Below are 22064 nucleotides of genomic sequence, written 5' to 3'. Positions count from 1 at the left end.
CCTGTTACTACTGTGAGCATTTAATGAGTACTAACGGAAATTATTTTTCAGAAGATAACCAGTTCAGCCCAGAAGTTGATCACGTGCAGAAGGGACGATGAGGACGCCTGCGCCACGGCTGTGCTGTCTGCCGAGGAGCTCTGCGGGGTGTGGCTGTAGCAGGCGTGGGCAGGGCCGGGGGAGCCTGAGAGCCTGGGCGGCACCACACGGGAGCCGTGGAGGGAGGCTGTTCTTTTGGTTTCCTCCACGGATGATGGACAGGGAAGCCTGCTGTGTCCACATCTCAGAAGCAACTATGGGGTGGACTGGCTTGATGGATAAAGCACTGGCTGGGGGCTCGGAGAGTGACTGGCGTTGCTGTTCCCAGCAGAGTAACCCTGGGGATGGCCCCCAAATGGCCCATTTTCTCACCTGTAATGAGGGGATTAGCTGCCTGCCTCTCAAACACACACATTCTCTCTTGTGGGTATATAAAAATCTCCCCAGACTCCAGGAACCCGGTGACCCTGCCTCCCTCTGGCGATAGGTTCTGCTTTCCTGGAGAGCAGGATACAGATGTGGAATAAGAGCAAGGACCCCATGCCCCGTGCACTTGGAGGTCACACTGTCCTTGAAGAGGAGAGGAAGGATGGGTGCAGGGTGACTGGCTCAGCCAGTGACAGTGGGTGACCCAGAGGGTGGCTTCAGCCCCACTGACCGAGGACCCACATAAGCACTGGGGGCCCACGGAATACTGCAAAGTGCAGACAGCGTGTGCATGCTGGGGGCTGCAGGTGGGCGTGTGTGTATTTGAGAAGAGGGCGCAAGGATGTGGATAAGTGTGGTGTTTGCTGTGTTCCTCTGTCCTCTAGAGCTGCTACGATGCAGAAGGAAAAATAAAAGGGGGTTGCCCTAGGCCGTCTGTTCGGTTCCTACCGAAAGTGGTCTTTAGAGTTCTAGTCGCATTGTCAGCTTGAGTGCAGGGAGGCTGGCAAGGTTTCCTTGGGATAGGAGTGGGGGTACGCCCAGGAAGAGTGGGGGGTACGCCCAGGAAGAGCTAGGAGTGGGGGAAGGCCCAGGCAGAGCCGTCTGTCCTCTGCTCACAGACTCTGGGAGTCCACAGCCAGGGCTGCCTCGGGTGGTGCAGCCTCCAGCTGCAGGAGAAGCTGGCAGAGGTGGCTGGCAAAGGCTTCCCCTGGTCCGGTCCTCCTGGGCACATCCTGGAGGTCCTGTGGGAACCCTCATTTCCCTGAGGCAGCGTGCGTGGGGGATCCCCAGCCGTCTCAGTCTGTTCCTGTGGGACCCGCCTCTGGATGCCCTCTCCCTCGCCTCTGTGCTGCCAGGTGAGCCAAGGCCAGAGAGGGGAGGGAGGGAGGGAGGGAGGGAGGGAGTTTCCTGAAGGGTGAAGGGATTGATGAGCAAGCCCTATGGCTCCACATTTTAGCCTCTACCTCCCCCAGGTCGGGGGCTCTAAGTTGGTTCATCTCAACCCCCACTTCTTAGGCCCCTTCCAGCCAGCTGGGGTGGAGAAGGTCTAACCGCTTCAGCCAGGTGTTTCCCTTCTACAAGACAGAGGCCCAACCCCAGCCCCACCTGGTGGGGTCTCCAAGAGACAAGAGGGTGGGCTGTGCCCCGGGCTACGAAGATTCCTTTGGAGCATTTTGTATGCTATTGTGTTGTTTGTTACAAAGTGTGTGTTAATTTTACATTTGGCCTACACTGGAAAATGTTCAGTTTTCAAAAATAAAGTGTACTTTTACATGGCTCATCACCTCCTCCCTCTTCCCTGCCCGATTCCCTGGGGTTCTGCCCAGGCCTGGGTCTGAGAAAGGACCCCTGACCTCCCTCTGCTCGAATCTCTCTCAACTTGTCCCAGGGCCCGTGCATTGCAGTGGAACAGGGAACAAATAATCACATGATAACAGTAACCACGGGGTAGCTGTTTGGCTTAGCTGTTAAGATGCCTTCATCCCACATCAGAGGGTTAGATTCTTGCCTCTGGCTCCTGACTCCAGCTTCCTGCTGATGCACACCCTGGGAGGCAGCAGGTGATGCCTGAAATGCCTGGGTCCCTGTCACCCATGTGGGAGACCTGGATTGGTTCCTGGTTCCTGGCTTCGGCCAGGCCAGTCTTGGCTGTTGCGGGCATTTGGGGAGTGAACAAGCTGATGGGAGTGTTCTCTCTCTCTCTAAAAAAAGTCAGTTTTAAGTGAGCTATCTAGTATATTGGGGGTTTATACACTTTAAGGAAAAATGAAAGGCAGAACAGAAAATATAGCCTTCTAAGAATCATTGAGTGGAGACAACAGAGCAGAACTGTCAGATAAGTCCTTCATAATCACCTGTGTGAGAGATTAGGGGTGATTCTCACGGGATGGAGGGCCTTAATTCTGTCAGGGTTATTTGAATATTTATACATCCCAACTGGTCAACTTAAAAATTAGGCTGCTGGGGCTGGCACTGTGGCATAATGGGTAAAGCCGCCACCTGGGACACCGGCATCCCATATGGGCGCAGGGTCTATGCATCCCTGCTGCTCCTCCTCCAATCTGGCTCCCTGCTGATGGCCTGGGAAAACTAGTGGAAGATGGCCTGAATGGTTGGGCCCCTGCTGCCCATCTGGGAGACTCAGGGGGAGCTCCTGGCTCCTGGCTCCTGACATTGACTTAGCCCAGCCCTGGTTGTTGCAGCCATCTGGGGAGTGAACCAGTGGATGGAAGACCTGTCTCTATCTCTCCCTCTCTCTGTAACTCTTTCAAATACATAAATATATATATATATATTTTAAAAACTAGCTTGCTATAGATGTCATGAATTTCAGGTCTCGCTGTGGTTGCCTCGGCAGGGCCAGAGCGAATGGCTGCGCGGGCCTTCCACAGCCAGAGGTCAGACGTTCCCCGACTCTGCAGCAAAGCAGCGGGGCAGCACTTCCTTGGGATACGCAGTCTGAAACCCAAACTGTGTCCTATGTTTGTACTGATTGTTGTGCGTGTGTGTGTGCATGAGCTATTCTCTTATCAGGCAGAGAAATCATTATTTATTTATAATTATTATAACCCAGATTTCAGTATTAGTGAAAAGGCAGGTCAGTGCTAGATCTCAAATTTGAGCAAGCACAGTGCACTGTTAGAACTGAATCAAATGTGTTCATATGGGGGGAGGACCTTTGTTCAACATTACCTTAAAAATAGTTTAAATATTTCACCTCCATAAGGCACCCCAATGCCCATGTTTTGGTTTCTAATGTTCTTTTCCTCTCCCAAGGAGCCAAGGTTTCCTGGAGCAGTTACTGATTCCTTGTCTGGAGATGAAAGGCACATGGGGACCCTAGAATGACTGGCTACCCCTTGTTGGGCCAGAAAGCAATGCTTGAAGTCATTGGGTCATTCAAAAATCACACAAAAGGCAATCTAAAAAGAGTCGCTACTGTCCAAAGTTGGGACGGTATGGGCATCAGGAGAATGCTGGCTGGCACCAGCTGACAGGATAAATGTGGGAAGTCACCAGTCCGTGATGACAGCCAACAAGAGCAGAGCAAACACAATGAACAAAGAAGGTGCCTTGGTTAGGATGTGTTGCTTCTTGTTATGCAGTTTCGTTGGGCTTCTGTGTCAATGCATGACATTTGTAAAAAAAAAAAAAAAAAAAAAAAAAAGCCTACCAGAAGGCACTTTTTCCTGCCAACTCGGCCCAAGCCACCACTGCCTCCCACCTGAACGCCTGTAACACCCGCCCCCCACCCCCCCCACTTCCCCCTGGGCACCTGCTTGGCGCCTGTCTGCCAGGGGATTCTGTGGCCCAGTTCTTTCAAGTTCCTCCTACACACGGATTGCAGACTCTCTTAAAAAAAAAAAAAGATGTTTTCTCTTATTTTTTGTGTGCCCTATTTTATTCTTGGGCTACAGTAACTCAACTCCTGTGGGTTCAGATCTCAGTTTGCGTTCGCTCTGTCCTGACCAGATCCCTTCCGGGAGCCCACCTGGAAGGAAGGACCTCATTATGTCCACGGGTGTCTGGCGCCACCTTGTGTTGAGTTTGGGAATATTTCTTTTGTTGTCACTTCGCGCTTCCTGGACTTGCTGGGTGGAGGAAGGAAAGCTAAAATTCTCAAGGGCTTGGACCCTAACAGACCTCCATAATCACTAGTGGAGTGGGCCCTTTTGGGCCACCATCTCTTTGCCCCGTGCCTGTATCTCTCTCTCTCTCTCTGTATTGTTCCCAGCATGTCCTAGGGGGCTGCCCTGTGCCCCAGGCTCTCCCTTCCAACCCCTTGGCTTCTGCCTCCCTCCCTCCCTCCCTCACTCACTTTGTTGGTCTTTCCTCTGTGCTGCCATTCCCTACTTCTGGGGAAAAAAAAAGAGACTGATTTGGGACATCTGCTGTCCTATTTCCAGCCCACTCCTGGGCTAGGCTGGCTCTTTTACTCCTTGAGCTGTGAGTTTATAGAAGGGAATTTGTCTTTGTAAATTCTGACTTTCAAATAAATAAATAAATCTTAAAAAATAAAACCAACCTGGCTGTTGGCATACTGAGTGCCTGCACAAGCCTCAGTAACTCCTGCATTTTGCATCTGTACTGAAAACCTCTCATCTGCGGTGGGCCTTTGGACCAGCAGTTAGGCCTGCTTCTCCCATCAGAGTGTCTGGATTGAGTCCGGGTGCTGGCACCAGCTCCTGAGCCAGCTTTCTGCGAAGGTGCACCCTGGGAAGGCAGCAGATGATGGCTCAGGTGGTCAGGCTCCTGTCACCCACCTGGGAGACCCACCTTGAGTACCTGACTCCTGGCTTTGGCAGCAGTGGACTGTGGGCATTTGGGGAGTGAACTAGTGGATGGGAGCTGTCTGTCTGTCTCTCAAAAAAGACAAAAGCAAACAAAAATAGTCATCTGGGAAGCAGCCACACCCATCCAGAGTTCCTGGACTTGCATGCAAATCTTTTACTAAATTGCGTCACTGTACGGCTACGCCCATGGAAAAACACTGACTTGGCAGGAGCCCGTTGCGATCTCACACCTCCACTGTTGCCCCACCATCCTGACTTGAGTTTTGCATCTTGCAGTTGGAAATAGAACCGAATAGGACATCCCCAGCCCTCAGATTCAGCCTCAATTAAGGAGGCCAACGAGGTGGACGACCGAATTCTGGCTGCACGCACAGAATTTAATTTAGCAGATGGCAGCAACTAGATGGCGACCTTGAATTAGGAGCAACTTCGAACAGCCCGATTGTAATTTATGAGATAATCTCTTTTTAACACAAAAGGATTTGTCCACTTACAAACATTTTGGAAAGCTCTAAACATTCATCGCAGTAGAAGTGGCATCTCGAGACTTCTGAGTACCGTCTGCTTGGAAATATGCCCTCCAAACAGGAGGCGCCTGGCGGCTGAGAGTCTGAAATGGGTTGGGTTGGCTTTGTAAGGGTGTTGGGAATACAGTTTGTGGACTTTTAGCCGTGCAGACTGGTGACGCTGGATGCCTGTTTGTGGAATTAGAAAGCGTATGAATTGCAGTGTTTTTAAAACCAGCAGGTCACTGCCTGTCCTGCATTCCCACTGCCTTTCTCACCTTCCCTTCTGCCCTAAATTCCTTCTTCCTTTATTTAAATTTTATTTCTAAAAAGATTTTTATGTATTTATTTGAAAGGAAGAGTCAGGGGAGAGAAAGAGAGAGAGAGGGAGGGAGGGAAGGAAAGGGAGAGAAAGAGGATGAGAAACTTCTGTCCATTGGTTCATGCATGCCATCCAGGTCTCCCACAGGAGTGGCAGGGACTCAAGCACTTGGGCCTTCATCTGCTGCCTTCCCAGGTGCATCAGCGGGGAGCTGCACTGGCAGTCGTGTGGCTGGGTTTCCAACCGGCGCTCTGATGGGAGGCACGGGAGGTGCTGCAGCAGTGCCTTCATCTGTCACACCACAATGCCGGCCCTTCTTCCTTTATTTTACTAACAGGTTTTAAACTTAGAACGAGCCGGCGCCGCAGCTCACTAGGCTAATCCTAGTTCAGTCCCGGTCGGGGCGCCGGATTCTGTCCCGGTTGCCCCTCTTCCAGGCCAGTTCTCTGCTGTGGCCAGGGAGTGCAGTGGAGGATGGCCCAAGTGCTTGGGCCCTGCACCCCATGGGAGACCAGGAGAAGCACCTGGCTCCTGCCATCGGATCAGCGTGGTGCGCCGGCCGCGGCGGCCATTGGAGGGTGAACCAACGGCAAAGGAAGACCTTTCTCTCTGTCTCTCTCTCACTGTCCACTCTGCCTGTCAAAAAATAAAAAAAAAAAAAATAAAAAAGAAAAAGAAAAAAACTTTGAATGATAAATTTATTTTTTAAAAAATATTTTATGTGAAAGTCAGAGTTACACATACACAGAGAGAAGGAGAGGCAGAGAGGTCTTCCATCCACTGGTTTGCTCCTCAATTGGCCGCAATGGCCGGAGCTGTGCCAATCCGAAGCCAGGAGCCAGGAGCTTCTTCCGGGTCTGCACGTGGGTGCAGGGGCCCAAGGACTTGGGCCATCCTCCTCTGCTTTCCCAGGCCTTAGCAGAGAGCTGGTTAGGAAGTGGAGCAGCCGGTCTTGAACCAGCGGCCATACGGTTAGCCGGCACTGCAGGCAGCAGCTTTACCTGCTACACCACAGCACCGGCCCCCTGAATGATAAATTTAATTTTTGGTTGTCAAAAGCCAGCTTCAAGTTGAAGGACTGATTAAAACAAAACAAAACAAAACAAAACAAAACAAAACAAAACAAAAAACAACTTGGGCCCAGGGTATGGTTCTAAACAGACTGCAAAATACCCATTTCCAGAGCTGGGTGTGGTGGTGTGGGGTGGATGCCGGGAATTGGGCCTTTTTTTTCCTTTGGCAACAAGACTTTTTAAGATTTATTTATTTGAAAGGCAGAGAGAGAGAGAGAGAGAGACAAAGAAAGAGAACGAGATCTTCCATCCACTGGTTCATACCACAAATGGTCTGATCCAAAGCCAGGAGCCAGGAGCTTTTCCCAGGTCTCACATTTGGGTATAGGGGCCCAAGTACTTGGGCCATCTTCCGTTGCTTTCCCAGGCTCATTAGCAGGGAGCTGGATCAGAAGTAGAGCAGTTGGGACTGGACCCAGCGCCCATATGAGATACCGTCATCACAGGCAGTGGCTTTATCTGCTATGCCACAGTGCCGGCCCCTAATAACTCACTTTAAAAATCATTTTCTACCTAAAACAGTTATTCCCAGTTGGAATTTTTGAATAAAATGCCATTTGAAACTTTATACAAAGGTGTTAACATGTGCTAGGGGAAGCCAGATGATGTTTCAGCTTACCTTAAATTCAAAGAATGTAATTTTATGACTTACTCTGGTGCAACCCCTGTGGAATGCAAGGTCAGGAATCTGGGGCACAGTGCGTTTGCTTCTGGGGAAGGATCTGGATTTCCTCACCGGCACGAAGCAGCTACAGCCTGCATGTGACGTCAGAGGCTCTGCTTATAAGCACTGCGGTTGTTATTAGCTGGTTCCATTAGAACCCACAGGATGTCAGAATTGTATAATTCTGTAGAAAAGTTTTCAGTTGAACTTCCTGAAAATGGTGCAATAGTGAAATAATCTGGTACATTTTTCAGTAAATGAAAATTGTGTTGTAATTTGATATACCTGCTTATGTCTTTTTAGTTACAACTGTATCGAGGTCTATCTGGTTGTGTTTTATGGCATTCTTACACGGTGTGGGAAGGGTGAGTGTTCTGTAGTACTAATGTTATTGCTAATTGTGCTTTCCAAGGACTTCGGAGCATTTGCAGTTGTGCACTGTGTTGACCTGCGAGTAAAATAAGGTCAGTGCCAGTCGCCGCCTTCTAAGAGCTCTGGGCTATCAGCTGTCCTGATGCCAGGACCTTCAAACTGAGTATGAAAGCAAACGGTAGAGCTGCAGCTCTATGCCAGATAAGGATTCAGAGAGTCGAAGTGTGAGCTATTATTAGTGACCATACAGCCCAAGAGAGTTTAAATTTTTTTTTTTTTTGCAAATCCTTAGTAGCTTGCAGCATAAAAACAAATAAAAAGTAAGCATTAGAAAAATTGAACTGTATTTTTAATGATTGGATAATTTGTGTTAATATTGTAATGTTATTTTAGAGCCATTTTAAGACAAAGAAGATAAGTAATTATGTAAATTTTGTTAGGGATCCAGTTTTTTTTTTTTTTGTATAAGAGATAAGGAAAAATACTGTAGAATGAAGAATTTGAGAAGGAACCATTATGTGGTTAGAACTGGACTGGAAAAAAACCAATGTGAATGGATGCTTCCAAAAGAACAGAAATAGTTTATTAAAAATGCACACCTTCTGTCTCTGGCTATTGAAATGACCAGGGAGCCACATTGGCCCACAATGCACTTGGCTCCCGCGTTCAGGTTTCCAGTACTCTTCCCACCAAAAGCATTTTGGGAGACATAGTAGATGTCAGACTTTGAGCTGCAAGTTCAAGGCGAAACTCAACACTGAACATCAAGGCCAGAAACCAAGGCATAAATTAGCCTGATCCCAAGACCACAGGAGCCAATCCAAAATGGGGCCCTTCTGGCCAAAGTGGAGACAATCTGAGCATCAGAAGGGGAAGCCAGGCTGAGGTCACTGGGCACAGCATACATGGGGAAAGCCATGTAAGCTAGAAAGCCTACATCAAGTAGTCTTGGAGAAGGTGGAGACCAGGGGACTATCTGCTGAGTCATCGGCCTTGTTGGTATTAATCTGAAATGATGAAGAAAACAGAAGCCAGGAGACACAAGCACATCACGTGGAATGACTCATTCGGCCGTGTCAGGCAGCGCCACACGCAGTACCACAATCCCACTGCGCGGTCTTTGCTCATACTCACGTGCTAAGAGGCCCTGTGACACCGATGCCTGCAATTGCGACTGGTCGTCAGCCCCTGCATTTCTTCCTGCATGCAGATCTTAAGAAGACAGCAGCAGTCCTGTTGAAAAAAACATTTTTTGAATCTGTTTCTTTGCTGTATTGATTAAAAGGAAGCCCTCTTCCAAGAAATAAATTCCTTATAATAATACCTTCATAATAAGCCCTACAAAGATGACAAAACTGGACAGTGAGTGTTATCAGTTCTAAGAACATCGAACAGCTTGAGCTTCCCTAATCTGAAAATCCAAAGTTCTCTGAAATCTGAAATTTTTGACTGCCAAAGCAGATTTTAGGTTTTTAGAGTTGGGTTACTCAACCAATAAAGTCTATGCAAAAATTCCCAAATCGGAAAACCTGGAAATTGGAAACTCTTCGGATCCTAAGCATTTTAGATAAGGAATACTCAACCTGTATTTAACTTTCATCACACACACATACACACACAGAGTGAAATGTCCTGACAATTGCCATTAAAATGTAAAGACATGTTTTCAGGGGTTTTGCAAACCTGGCAGTAGTTCTAAAAGCATAGAAGACATTACATATATCTGTAGAGTAGTATTTACGTGTAAAACCTGTAATTATAGATGGTGAAAATGAACGCTTCTACCTATCAGTAGCAAAGAGCAAATTTTGATCAGCCATGTTAGAAGAAAGAGTAAGTTATGCCTCTGTTTTCTCGAGTTATAGCGACACTACAGAGTCAGCACAGACCTGGGCAGGCGTTGGGGGCAGCAGTGTAGACCCCGGGAGGGACGCCTGTGTCTAACGTCAGAGAACCTGGGTTTGAGTCCTGCTTCTGCTCCTGAGTCCAGCTCCCCGCTAACCTGCACCCAGGGAAGTAGCCGGGGTGGTCCAAGAGGAAGACCTGGGTTCAGCTTTGGCCTAGCCTACTCCTGGGGAGTGAACCAACAGGTGGGAGAGCTTTTTTTCACATTGAAAAAAAAAGTACTTAGAATGCCCTTTGCCTCCGGACTTCTCTGGGGCCAGCAGCCGCCTGACTAGGGGCCCGCGGCCGCGGGCTCTGCGGACGACCATGGGCTCCGTGTCCAACCAGCAGTTTGCAGGTGGCTGCACCGAGGCGACGGAGAAGGCGCCCGAGGAGGCCCCGGAAGACGCGACCCGGGTGGCGGATGAGCCGCAGCTGCTGCACGGGGCCGGCATCTGTAAGTGGTTCAACGTGCGCATGTCCATGACCGCCCGCGCTGGGGTCGCGCTCGACACCCCCCCCCCCCCCCCCCGCCCCGTGGACGTCTTTGTGCACCAGAGTAAGCTGCACATGGAGGGCTTCCGGAGCCTGAAGGAGGGTGAAGCAGTGGAATTCACCTTCAAGAAGTCCGCCAAGGGCCTGGAATCCATCCGTGTCACCGGGCCTGGTGGGGTGTTCTGTATCAGCAGCGAGAGGCGGCCAAAGGGGAAGAGCATGCAAAAACGCAGATCTAAAGGAGGCAAGGGCTACAACTGTGAGGTCTAGACCATCATGCCAAGGAGTGCAAGCTGCCACCCCAACCCAAGAAGTGCCACTCTGCCAGAGCATCAGCCATATGGTGGCCTCGTGCCCCCTGAAGGCCCAGCAGGCCCCCAGCGCCCAGGGAAAGCCAGCCTACTCCGGGAGGGTGAAGAGGCGATCCACAGCCCTGCCATGCTCCCCGAGGCCCAGAATTGAGCCACAGTGGGTGGGGGCTGGTTTTTTGGCTATCAGGAAGTTTCAAGGAGCAGGCATCAGCTGCAGAGTGGAGAAAGTGGGGACAGGGTGGGTTGAGGGGAGCTGGCATTGCCACGTATCCTGGGCTGGGGTTCACAGCATCACCCCTTTTCCCCTCGTGCCGGGAGGAAGGAGTGAGGCAGGGAATTCCAACCATGCTATATCCAAATGCAATTAAGGGGTTTGGGGGGGTATCACCCTGTAACCTGCGTGCTTTATCTGAGGCCCCACGTGCCAAATCTAGCTTTGGAAAGTCGCCTGGATGGGGGAAGTTTTCCTTTGAAGGAAGGATATGGAATAATACTTCCCTAGCCAGGGTGAGAAGCTTGGTTGTGGGACCAGATTCCTGGACCCAACCCCCAAACCACTACGTCCTGTGGGAGGGACTCTCGGGAATAAGGCAGGGTTTTCCACATCTTGTTTCCTCATAACTCGATCCTGGGACAGGGTGCTGGGAACTGTCCCAAGCAGTGGGTTGTGATGATTGGCAAAAAAAAGGGTGGCTAGGGGAACAGTCACAGACCCGCTGCTCCTGACCCCATGCTGGGCCAATGTGATTTATTTATTTGCTCCCTTGGATAACTACACCTTGGGTCCCACTTTCTCCAGGATGCCAACTGCACTAACTATGTGCCAACGACATATCTTGTGCATTTTAACTTTTTTTTTAATATAAATAGTCTGGGTTTGTATTTTTGTATATTTTAATCAAAGGCCCTCATTCCTGCACTGTGTTCTCAGGCCATGAGCAAGCTCAGGACTAAGTCTGCAGCAGCTCCAGGTCTGCACAGCAGGGAAGGCTTTTTGTTGTTTTTATCACCATGGAGAGCAACTATTTGGAGTGCACAGCCTATTGAACTACCTCATTTTGCCAACTGGAGCTGGCTTTTTTGCCACAGTGTCCTCTTGAAACCCCCTCCACCTTGAAAATGTTTCAGGGAGATGAAGTGTTAATGGGGTTGCCCCCTGATTGAGCTCCTCCTCCTGGAAGATGGAAAATTAGTCTGGACAGGAAAAGATGGAGCAGAGAAGTCAGACAGGCCATGCCAGCTGAAAGGCCCGGAGAGGGAGCCGTGGTCAGGGCTGCCTGATCCTAGGACACAGGTCTCTTGCTTCAGTTAACAGAGCCATCCTTCACCAACCAGATTTAGGTGAGGCCCACTATGTGCAACAGGGTGTGTGTGTTTGTGTGCACACACGCATGTGTGAAAAATGGGAGCTGGTAAGGATGCGTTAAAGACCAATACCCCTCTACCCATCCTGTGCTGTCCAGGGGTGAACATGAAGCAAGGACTAAAAAATCCTTAACCTTTCCAAATTCTTGGCTTCCAGGGAGACCCATAAGTGAGGGCCTCGGTGGTGGTGTCCAAGCCAGTGTCCTGCCCTGTGACTGTAGTGATGACTGTGTCATGGTAACTGAAGGAGAAGGGGGTTTCATGTACATGCTGAGAGATCACCGCAACCTACCTCACTGTGTTGAAACGGGACAACTGCAATAGAACGCACTGGGCGATGTGTGTCTGGTCCTGGGTTCCTGTCTCCCCCAAATGCTGCCCCCCTTCAGTTATTGTGTTGTCTGGGCTTTGTGGGACTTCACTGCGTCTCTGAGGTGGTGATTGCTAGGTGGCCTAGTTTGTGTAAATATAATGTGTTGGTCTTTCTCCATGTTCTTTTGGGGTTTTATTGTTTACAAACTTCTTTTTGTATTGAGAGAAAAATAGCCAAAGCATCTTTGACAGAACGTTCTGCACCAGGCAAAGGATCCGAAACACAGGAGGCTCTCTTCTTGAAGCGGGGATCTTAAGCTGTCTTTGGTGTTCCCCTTCCCCTATCCTATTCTGGATCTCTGTCCTTAAAATTTGACTCTAACTTACCCTCTTCTCCATTCCTCCACCCACACATAAAAGTTGAATCCTGGGTGTCTCCACACATCTAAAGGATTCATGCAAAAATCCTGAACAAAATAGGAAGCTCCGCCCCTTGTCTCAACCTCCTGAGTCAAGACCATTTCCTGATGGGACTCATGCCAAAGACTTAAGACACTGATGCATTTGGATGGGTCAGACCTCAATTTATCCGAAAGAAGAGAAGCTATTGGGCACCTTCTGTGTAGAAAAGGGGTTTGGAGACCAAGCAGGGGACTATGAATGTACATCCAAGTCACTCAGGAACTTTTATGCAGGTGCAAGAAACTTATGTCAAAGTGGCCATAAGATTGTTTGATAGAAGACAGACGAATGTAACTCCATGTTTATTGCTAGAAACCAAAGCTTTGTGTGAAATCTTGAATTTATGGGCGGGAGGGGAGGGTAGGAAAGCTTGCTTCTGTTCTTTGGCTGACCCCCCCCACCCTTCCTGAACTGCAAGAGAATAAGTCCCCTTGGGTTTGGTGACCCCATCACTGGGGAGTGTGTATTTGAAGGTTGATTTTTGCTGTACTGGGTTCCTCCTTTCCCATTTTCTAATTGCTTTGTAACACATATGCTGACTCTCCCCATCCCTTCTCCTTTCCCTGGGGAAATACAATGAATAAATCAAGACTTATTGGTACTGAAAAAAAAAAGTACTTAGAATGAGAGAAAACAAACACTAAAGAGGTGTGTTAAGTATTGTATACCTCTGCAATTGTTCCAACAGTATTCATTTTTTAAAGATTATTTTATTGAAAGTCAGAGTTACACAGAGAGAGAAGGAGAGGCAGAGAGAGCCGTCTTCCATTTGCTGGTTTGATCCCCAATTGGCCGCAATGGCCAGAGCCGTGCTGATCTGAAGCCAGGAGCCAGGAGCTTCTTCCAGGTCTCCCACGTGGGTTCAGGGGCCCAAGGACTTGGGCCATCTTCCACTGCTTTCCCAGGCCATAGCAGAGAGCTGGGTCGGAAGAAGAGCAGCCAGGACTCAAACCAGCGCCCATATGGGATGCTGGCACTGCAGGCAGCAGCTTTACCTGCTACGCCACAGCATCGGCCCCCAGTATTCACTTTTTTTTTTTTTTTTGACAGGCAGAGTGGACAGTGAGAGAGACAGAGAGAAAGGTCTTCCTTTTGCCATTGGTTCACCCTCCAATGGCTGCCGCGGACCACGCGCTGCAGCCGGCGCACCGCGCTGATCCGATGGCAGGAGCCAGGTGCTTCTCCTGGTCTCCCATGGGGTGCAGGGCCCAAGCACTTGGGCCATCCTCCACTGCACTCCCTGGCCACAGCAGAGAACTGGCCTGGAAGAGGGGCAACCGGGACAGAATCCGGCGCCCCCACTGGGACTAGAACCCGGTGTGCTGGCGCCGCTAGGCGGAGGATTAGCCTAGTGAGCCGCGGCGCCGGCCTGCAGTATTCACTTCTATACCTAATTTTGTATCCAAATTTCATATTCTGCTTTCAGGGGTGATGCCAAACTCTTCCAGCTGCAGGTGCCACAAGACTTGTTGTGCCGTTTCTGCGGCGGCCTTCTGGTGGGGTGGGCTGGTTCTCTCTTTCTCCACAGCCCACCCAGGCCAGGCACCGGGCCTCGTCACCTTCCCAGCTCCAGGGGCCACCCACGGTGACCCACACCCGGATCTGAGTGCTTTGGTTCAAGTTCTTTTGCAAGGGTGTGTGTTGGGTCCACCTGGGTCCAGCCAGATTGGGCCCCGAGAGCAGGGCCTAGGAGGAGACCAGGGCCGTGAGGGTGACAGGGGCTGAGGCCCTGCAGCTTCCTGCCCCACCCCTCTCACTGTGTTCATGCTGGCTCCTAGGGCAGGAGGAGGCGGGGAAGTCCACCAGGGCAGGGCTCAGTCAGGCAGGGCCTCGGGTTCCAGCACCGGGGAACCCTGGAGGCAGATGGCGATGGCCATGGAGCCCAGGTGGCTCAGCTTCTTCCTGACTGGCCACTCTGCTTTGGGCCCCATGTGGGTGCTGAGGCCCCGGGTGGGGCCGCGTCTGTGCCAGGCAGTGCATTCCTCAGGCAGCCCTGTCACCTCTCTATTCCAGTGTGCGGTGCCCAAGCCCCGCTTTTTTTTTTTTATTTTCAAAGATTTTATTTATTTGAAAGGCAGAGTTACAAAGAGAGAGAAGCTCTCTCTGCCTCCTTTCCCCTCAGTATAAGTCTTTTAAATAAATAAATCAATCTTTAAAAAAAATAAAATATGGGCGCCAGTCCGAGTCCTGGCAGCTCCACTTCCAATCCAGCTCTCTGCTGTGGTCTGGGAAAGCAGTAGAAGATGGCCCAAGTCCTTGGGCCCCTGCACCCACGTGAGGGACCCAGAAGAGGCTCCTGGCTCCTGGCTTGGGATCAGCACAACTCTGGCCATTGTGGCCAACTGGGGAGTGAACCAGCGGGTGGAAGTCCCCCCCCCCGCCTCTCCTGTCTGTGTAACTCTGACTTTCAAATAAATAAATAAAATCTTAAAAAAAATAGAAGAGGGAGAAGGAGAGAGAGAGAGAGGGGTCCTCCACCCGCTGGTTTACTCCCCAAATAACCACAATGATTGAGGCTGGGCCAGGCCGAAGCCAGGGTCCAGGAAGCTCTTGCAAGTCTTCAAGTGGGTGGCAGGGCACCGAGTACTTGGGCCATCTTCTGCTGCTTTCCCCAGGGGCATTAGCGGGGAGCTGGATCAGAACTGGACTGGCTGGGACTTGAACCGGTGCTCATATGCGATGCTGATATCACCGGCTTCATTTGCTGTGCTACAGTGGAGGCCCCGGCCCCTCTTCCTGCCCCTCTTCTCCTAGTTGGTTTGCTCAGTCAATCCCCCCGACCCTCCCAACCCCAGACTAGATAAAGCCGAGGTGGAGGAAGGAGATGGGGAGGAAGTGCTGGAACCAGAAAAAGTCAGGGACTCCAAAAAGGGAGACCCCTGTGACCCCCCCGGGGACCAGGTGCAGAGAAGTGTGGGGGATGGGACCGCCTTGAGCAGATGAAGTTGAGGCTTCCAAGAGAAGCAGCCCCAGCGGCAGACCTCCGCCTGGAGACCCGGACAGCTGCCAGGGCAGGGAAGTCTCAGCCTGGAAGCCAGGGTGAGGAGAGGAAAACTTCCAAGGGAACTGAGTTTAAACAGAAAATGTCCGCCTTTACCTGCAGATGGCCACGATTAAGTTTATTTTTCTATAGAAAGGAGATTCCAAATAAAAGTAACAATAAAATATGGGACGATAAAAATAAGGTTGCTTGGAAAACGTAATGTTTTGCTCTTCCAAAAAGTGCTGCAATGGCCTTCTCTGCCGGCCAGTGTGAGTGTATGGGCGCCCCTGGGGGTGCAGGTGACGCTGGACCCCACATGTGCTTTTGATTGATTCCTTTTCTTCACGACCTGGCTTTCTCTGAGATGGTTGAACGACTCAGGACTTCTATTCCGCCTTCTCCCTGACAAGGTGCGATATTTCAGCACGAATCACTGGCTTGTCCTTCAGTAAACAGCTGGTGACAGCACAGGGTTCACTTCCCACCCTGGCCCTGCCCAGGCAGGCATCGCAGCTCGCTGCGGCCTGGCCAGCTGTGCCCACAGGAGCCAGCCGCAGTTCCGCGAGCTACCACTAGGTGTCAGTGCAGGTCTTGGTTGGTGCCCGCTCGCGGCCGCGGTAGATTTGGTTGGGTCCCCGTGGAGCTTAGCGTCCTCTCCCGCAAAAATAACTAATGTCCGTCGTGCAGGGCACTTTCTGCCGCGAGGGCCCCAGGGAGCTCTGGGGTTTGCATACTCAGGCGAGCAGGCGAGGGGCTTCTGATAATGATATTCCGCGTCGCTCGGAGTCGCTGCCGGCAGAGCGGGGGTCGCCCCACCCCCCAGCCCCCGGCTGTGATAGATGAGATTATTAGGGTCGGGGGAGCGCGTGCCCAGCGATGCTCGTGGGCGGGCAGCGCGCGCGGGACCCCGCGAGGCCGGCGGCAGCGCGGCTTTGTGAGCCGGCCTCAGGGGCTGCTCTGGACCCTAGACTCTTTCCGAAGCTTGCATGGAGGGGCTCAACCCGGGACTTGATGGAGGCGGCCCGAGAGTGGGCGAGGCTGGGCAGGCACCCCGGGCCGCCCGTGCCCCGGTTACCTGGGCTGGAGCGCCGTTTGCTTTTTGCTTGACCCACATCTCGGGTCTGGGACTAACATCCCGCGCCGCCTGCCCGCGGGCTCTGGTCGTCCAAACTCCCGCGTCCATCCCCAGGCTGCGCCCGGACCCCGCGGGGGCGCCGGGGAGTGGCGAATGCGGATTCCCCCGGCCCCAGGCGCCACGCAGCAGGCCGGCAGGGCGCGGGAGAGCACTGCCTTGTCAGTGGTCTCCAGGCCTGCACGCACGCACCGGGACACTGAGGCCCAGAGAGATGGATGCGCTGCACTCCTGCGGCTTCTTCTCCGTGGGGGACCTCATCGCTGCGGTATCCAGGTTTCTGCCTTCCTAGGTGCAGGAAACCATTACCGTCCCATGACTGCCTGAGTGCCTCCCGGACGGTTACCGGTGACCCCGCGGCTCCAGGCGGGCGATGGAGCACTTGGACTGCCTGGGCTTCCCGATCGAGTTCAGCGCCTGGGTGGTACCCAAGAAGTGGCCCGGAGACGAGAGAACCGTGTGCCCCCACTTCTCTCCTCTGTTGCCCCAGACAAAAGACCTCATAGCCAAATCCTCCTCTTTTGGGGGGAAAAGCTCCACAGGTTGTTCTTTCTAAAACTTTTATTTATTTATTTATTTATTTATTTATTTATTTATTTTATCTTATTTGAGAAGAAGTGACACACACAGAGAGGCAGAGAAACCGGCTGCTGGCTCCTTCCCCCAATGGCCTGCAATGGCCGGGCACAGCCACCCAGAAGTTAGGAGCCAGGGACTCAGGATGGGAGCCCAGTCCTGAGCCATCACCTGCTGTCCCCCGGGTTCGCGTTAGCAGGAAGCTGGATCAGAAGTGGAGGAGCTGGGACTTGAACCCAGCACTCTGATGTGGGAGCTACGCCACCCAGCTCCTCACACATGTTGAACGAGTAACAAGGGGGCAGAATCACAGCACGTAGTATTCAGCTAGCTCACCAGGCTCAGGTGTATCGTCCAGGAAGTGCTGCTGAACACATGTAACTATGGAAACCTCACTTCCGAAAAACCCCCAAATTTGACTAATGGGTGTTGGATGTTCCAGTTTCACATATCAAAGAAATATGTGGTATGGGTTGAATCTGTAGCAAATATGTTTTTCCTTTTTTAAAAAAACAACAAATGACATCCCATGGTCTCTTTCCCGTTTTTTTTTTTTTTTTTTTTAACCCCGAGTACAATGCGCACCGATAAAGATGTACGTTGCGTGTATCCGTGATAACAGCCGTGGCGAAGTCAGTCCGAGGCATATTAACAGCAGACTTATCTACGGAGCAGCGCCTTATGTAAGATGCATTTTCCTCTAGAGCCACGCAGCAGAGAATTCACCTACACGAGCAGATAAGTGGCCTCGGGGCCCACACGCAGTCCAGCGCCGGCCTCGTGGCAGGGTGGTGGTGGGGGAGGGTTTCTCACCTCTGTATTTGACACAAAAAGGGTCCGATTTCCATTTAGCACAGGCGAAGAGCTCACGTGGAAACTGGCACTCGCTGCTGCGTGGTCTGGCTGTACAAGTGTCACCTGTGGAGCCCCAGCTGGTTGAAGGGATGTTTTTCTTTTCGCCGGGGGAGAAGTGTGTGTTCTGTTTTTCTGTCCATCTGACAAGCTGGATGAATGTTTGCGTGGCAGGCAGAGACCCGTATTTAGGGTTTTCTTTTTAGCCGGTCAAGAGGTCTTTTACAAAAACTACCCACTTACTCTGCCCCCTAAAAGCGCTACATGGCTAAACCAAGGCAGCAAGCCAGGTCAAAGCTGAGTCCTCTCCTTCCTGGGGGTCAGGCCTCACCAGTCCATGGGAAGCAAACACCAGCGAAGGGAGCTTACCCGTTCCTCCTGGTACCTCTGTGTGCCTCGGGCGTGCGGCGTGGTTGGTGACGTGACACCATCTGACACCTGGCTGCGGCCTCCTGCTTGTCAGCCCCACTCTCTTCCTCACACCCAGTGGACCTGCGGCCTAGGGACCAGGGATTGGCTGTTCAGCCTTTGTGGGTGCAGTCACTCAATGGGTGTTGGCAGGGCCTCCTACCGGGCTCTGTTCCCAGGCTGCTCTCTGCCTTCCCCTCTTCATTCTCAGCTCCTCAGCCCTCCCTGGCTTCCGTGCCCACCCAGGCTTTCTACTGTTGCTCTCTGTGGTATTCTGGGGTTGCTCACTCCCCAGAGGCCCCATGAACCCATCCTGCCACGCCTGCACCTCAGCCATCTCTGCTGCCTTCCCTCTCTGCTCCAGAGTCTTGTAAGTTGCATCAACTCCTGGCCTGGGCAGGAGACCCTGAGAGTCACGGTGGACTGCCCTTCTTCTCCGGGACCCCCACCCCGAGCATTTCTCCCAGGGTGTGCTGAGCCCGGACGTCACGGGACTTGCCCACCTCTGCTCCCCATGGCTCAGGGAGTTCTTCACCTCGAACTCGTGTGACACTGCTCCTCCTGCTGTGGCCTGCTGGCCCCTTGCATGGCAGCCCTTCTTGCAGCCTCCATCACCTTTCCAAGGAGTGGTCGGCGTCTCTGCCTCCTTCTCTCTGCCTCCCCTACATTCCTGGCCTCCACTCCCTTCGTGTTACGAGATGCTGTGATGCCTGGACTCTGTAGTTCTTCCTCAGACCAGTGGCAGGGTTTGCCTGTGTCAACGTCGTAGCCTTCCTGTGGCAGACAGAGTAAGGATCCTCCCAAGATGTTCTACTCCTTGGAACCTAGGAGTATGTTACTTTATGTGGCAAAAGGGGCTTTGTAGATGTGATGGAGTTAAGACCCTTGAGATGGGGAGATGACCTTGGATTGTCTTACGTAATCACAAGATCCATATGAGGGGAAGAGGGAGACAGGGGCATCAGATTCAGAGGAGAGGTGATGGTGGAAGCTGATGTGTGAGTGGTGTGGGGCCATGAGCCATGGGACACTGGCGACCTCTGGGAGCTGGGAGAGGCAAGGGATGGGTTGTCTCCCAGAGCCTCCATGGCATAGCTCTGCCAGTCCATTATTGGAGCCCCATTTGGCCAGTTTTAAACTTCTGACCTCTAGGAGTGCAAGGCAGTAAGTTTGCATTGCTTTAAGCTACTGACTTTCTGGGAATTTGTTATGGTAGCTGTAAGAAACCAGTACCTTTATCAATACTCTCTTCCTTTCATTGTCACATCTAAACTGATGGAAACTGCTGCTGCTTCGCTATATTCTACTTCCTCCTGAATATGGGAGCTTTAAATGTCTTCTTGCTGGGTGGTTAGCATTTTCGCAATGAGCATGTGTAGGATTAACCTGTATGTCTAACAATGCCACTATCCTTGGCACATTTGGGGGACAACTCCCTGCTTAGAAGGTTTCCCTGTCCCCGCTTTTCCAGCTGAGTAGACGGCAGGCCCCCTGGCCTTACCCCAAATCCTGTTTACCAGCACAGGGCTGTGCACTGCGTCTAAGGGGAGCTCGGGGATGAGCTGTCCTGGCTCAGGAAATGTGAGTTGGACTGATCAGATCACACTCGGAGGAGTTTGTCCTCAGTGATCAAGAAAGTGTCAGGTTCCTCCTTGGTGCTGGGGCAGAAGGGCTGGGGCAGAGCTGTGCCTGGGCTGGCCACTCAGAGGCTGGGACATGGGAAGGCAGCTTGGAGGAGTCTGAGAAGCCAGGGAGCCACTCCGGGGAGGCAGGGAGGTGAGAGCCTGCTCCTGGGGGCATGCCGCCTTGGTTTTATGTTTTCCTGGTTCCTGGGGTTTCCTTCATGTCTCTGAGCTGGGTTGGTGTCTTCATTGAGCTCCGTTTTGACTTTAGCCCTTTGCTTGCACCTCTGTTCTTTGCAACCCAAGGTGCAGAACCAGAGTGACCGGCTGCTCAAGCCAGAAGCTTGGGGGAGAGGTTGGGGGAAAGTCTTCAGCTGTGGTTGTCTTTGTGCTGTGTTCTTCTGGAGCCCTAATATGTGAGTACAAGAGCATCCGGGATAGACCCCGAGGAGTAGCAACACCGAAGGAGAGGAAGATAGAGCTTCCAAGGAGGAGCAGGCAGCAAAGTGGGAGGAAACCCAGGAATGCTACGAAGAAAGGGAGGGGTGGTCAGAGCTGTCACCTGTCATAGAGACTCAGGCTGCTCTCCTTTCCATCTCAAGCATAGTTTGATGGGGTCTGCAGACGGCGGCTTACCCTGCTGTGCCGGCATCCAATGTGGTTACCAATTTGAGTCCCGGCTGCTCGGCTTCTGATCCAGCTCCCTGCTAATGTACCTGGGAAAGCAACAGAGGATGGCCCAAGTGCTTGGGCCCCTGCACCCACGTGGGAGACCTGGAAGAGCCTCTGGCTCCTGGCTTCGGTCTGGCCCAGCCCTGGCCATTGCTGTATTTTGGCCATTCGTGAACCAGTGAATGGAAGATCTCTCTTTCTGTCTCTTCCCTCTGTCTCCCACTGTGTGACTCTGCCTTTCAAATAAACAAAACATACATCTTTTTAAAAAAAGAGTAGTTTGAGGTGATATGAAAGTAAATATCATTTTTTTTTCAAATTCAGTAACTTCAAACTGGGAGCTTAAAGAACACTTGGAGGTGGGAACCCATCAGCTACCCTCCAGTGATAGCTAAGGAGACTCATTAACCCCAGCTACAAAATACAGGGACAAGAAATGAGAGACTTGAAGGTCAAGGCCTGTGTCGTTCCCCATTCTTTCATTCCTTCTGTGAGTCTTGGCTGTGACCTTCCATGCCAGGCCCACGGTTGTCTTCAGCATGTTTGTGCAGGTCATCTCCCAAAAGCTGTGCATCTAAACGAACCCAGATTTGCCTGCCTGACAGTTTTATCTCCCAGGATGCAAGGGGAAGCAGACACAATAAAAATGTTTTCTTCTTGCCAATGAAGGAATCCAGATTTTGAACAAATCTTGAGTTGTGTGATAATGAAAATGCCCAGTGAGGGGAAAAATTGCTTTTCTTGAATGGATTGATACAGCAATTAAAAATAGTAAAATGCACACAGCCGTTCCTGAAAATGCCAAGGCTCAGGGCCACCCTGAAGTGGGCTTTCGCATCCCTGCCTGGATGTGAGGCCCTGAACCTTCCGGGCCAGCACGCTGCTGTCCCAGTCATCCCTGTGGGCTTCCTCGTCTAAGCAGGTGAGGGGTCCGGCTGCACCGCCCTGGGCCTTGCACAGCGGGACATGAGCTCCCTTCCTCTGAGACTCATTTTGGAGAAAGGCAGAAGAGGGGCTTCCTAGTAGCCTTGGCTCTTTCGGAGGTTTGGGGAGTCTCGCGGTGGCATGCTGGCGCTGGGTTGCCAGGCGCAGTGCACAGGAAGCCCCGCAGGTGGCCACAGCCAGGCTTTGTGCAAGCTGATTAGGACGCCAGGCAGGAACTGGGCCCCGGCCCAGTGCGCCTGTCTCACCTTCGTCCTCTCAACTCTGCCCAGGCCCCTTCTGAAGTGAGAAAGTTCCGATTGTTATCTTGGTTACGGAATCCCATTCCTCGTCTGTTTTCTTTTGCCCTTA

At 51.8% G+C, this 22064-nt stretch overlaps 1 protein-coding gene and 1 pseudogene across 5 annotated transcripts in view; both read left to right on the top strand.

Annotated features, from left to right (window-relative positions):
* The window catches only part of IL20RB (interleukin 20 receptor subunit beta), a 52021-nt gene that overhangs the window by 29623 nt on the left and 334 nt on the right, over window positions 1-22064 (top strand). The window contains exon 7 of one of the 5 annotated variants that reach the window (XM_017346798.3): window positions 3244-3513. The exons of 2 other annotated variants lie outside the window; for them this stretch is intronic. In XM_017346798.3, the coding sequence (XP_017202287.1) occupies window positions 3244-3315 (72 nt within the window). In that variant the 3' untranslated portion in view covers window positions 3316-3513. Of the gene's footprint in view, window positions 1-51; window positions 1746-3243; window positions 3514-22064 lie in introns of those variants that run through there. 2 more of the 5 variants (XM_051818623.2, XM_017346797.3) reach the window with 2 other exon arrangements.
* Window positions 9379-13889, top strand: LOC138849386 (protein lin-28 homolog A pseudogene; annotated as a pseudogene).

This window comes from Oryctolagus cuniculus, chromosome 4, assembly GCF_964237555.1.
Source record: "Oryctolagus cuniculus chromosome 4, mOryCun1.1, whole genome shotgun sequence".
NCBI classification, from domain to species: domain Eukaryota; kingdom Metazoa; phylum Chordata; class Mammalia; order Lagomorpha; family Leporidae; genus Oryctolagus; species Oryctolagus cuniculus.
This window is presented reverse-complemented; position numbering and strand designations above follow the sequence as displayed.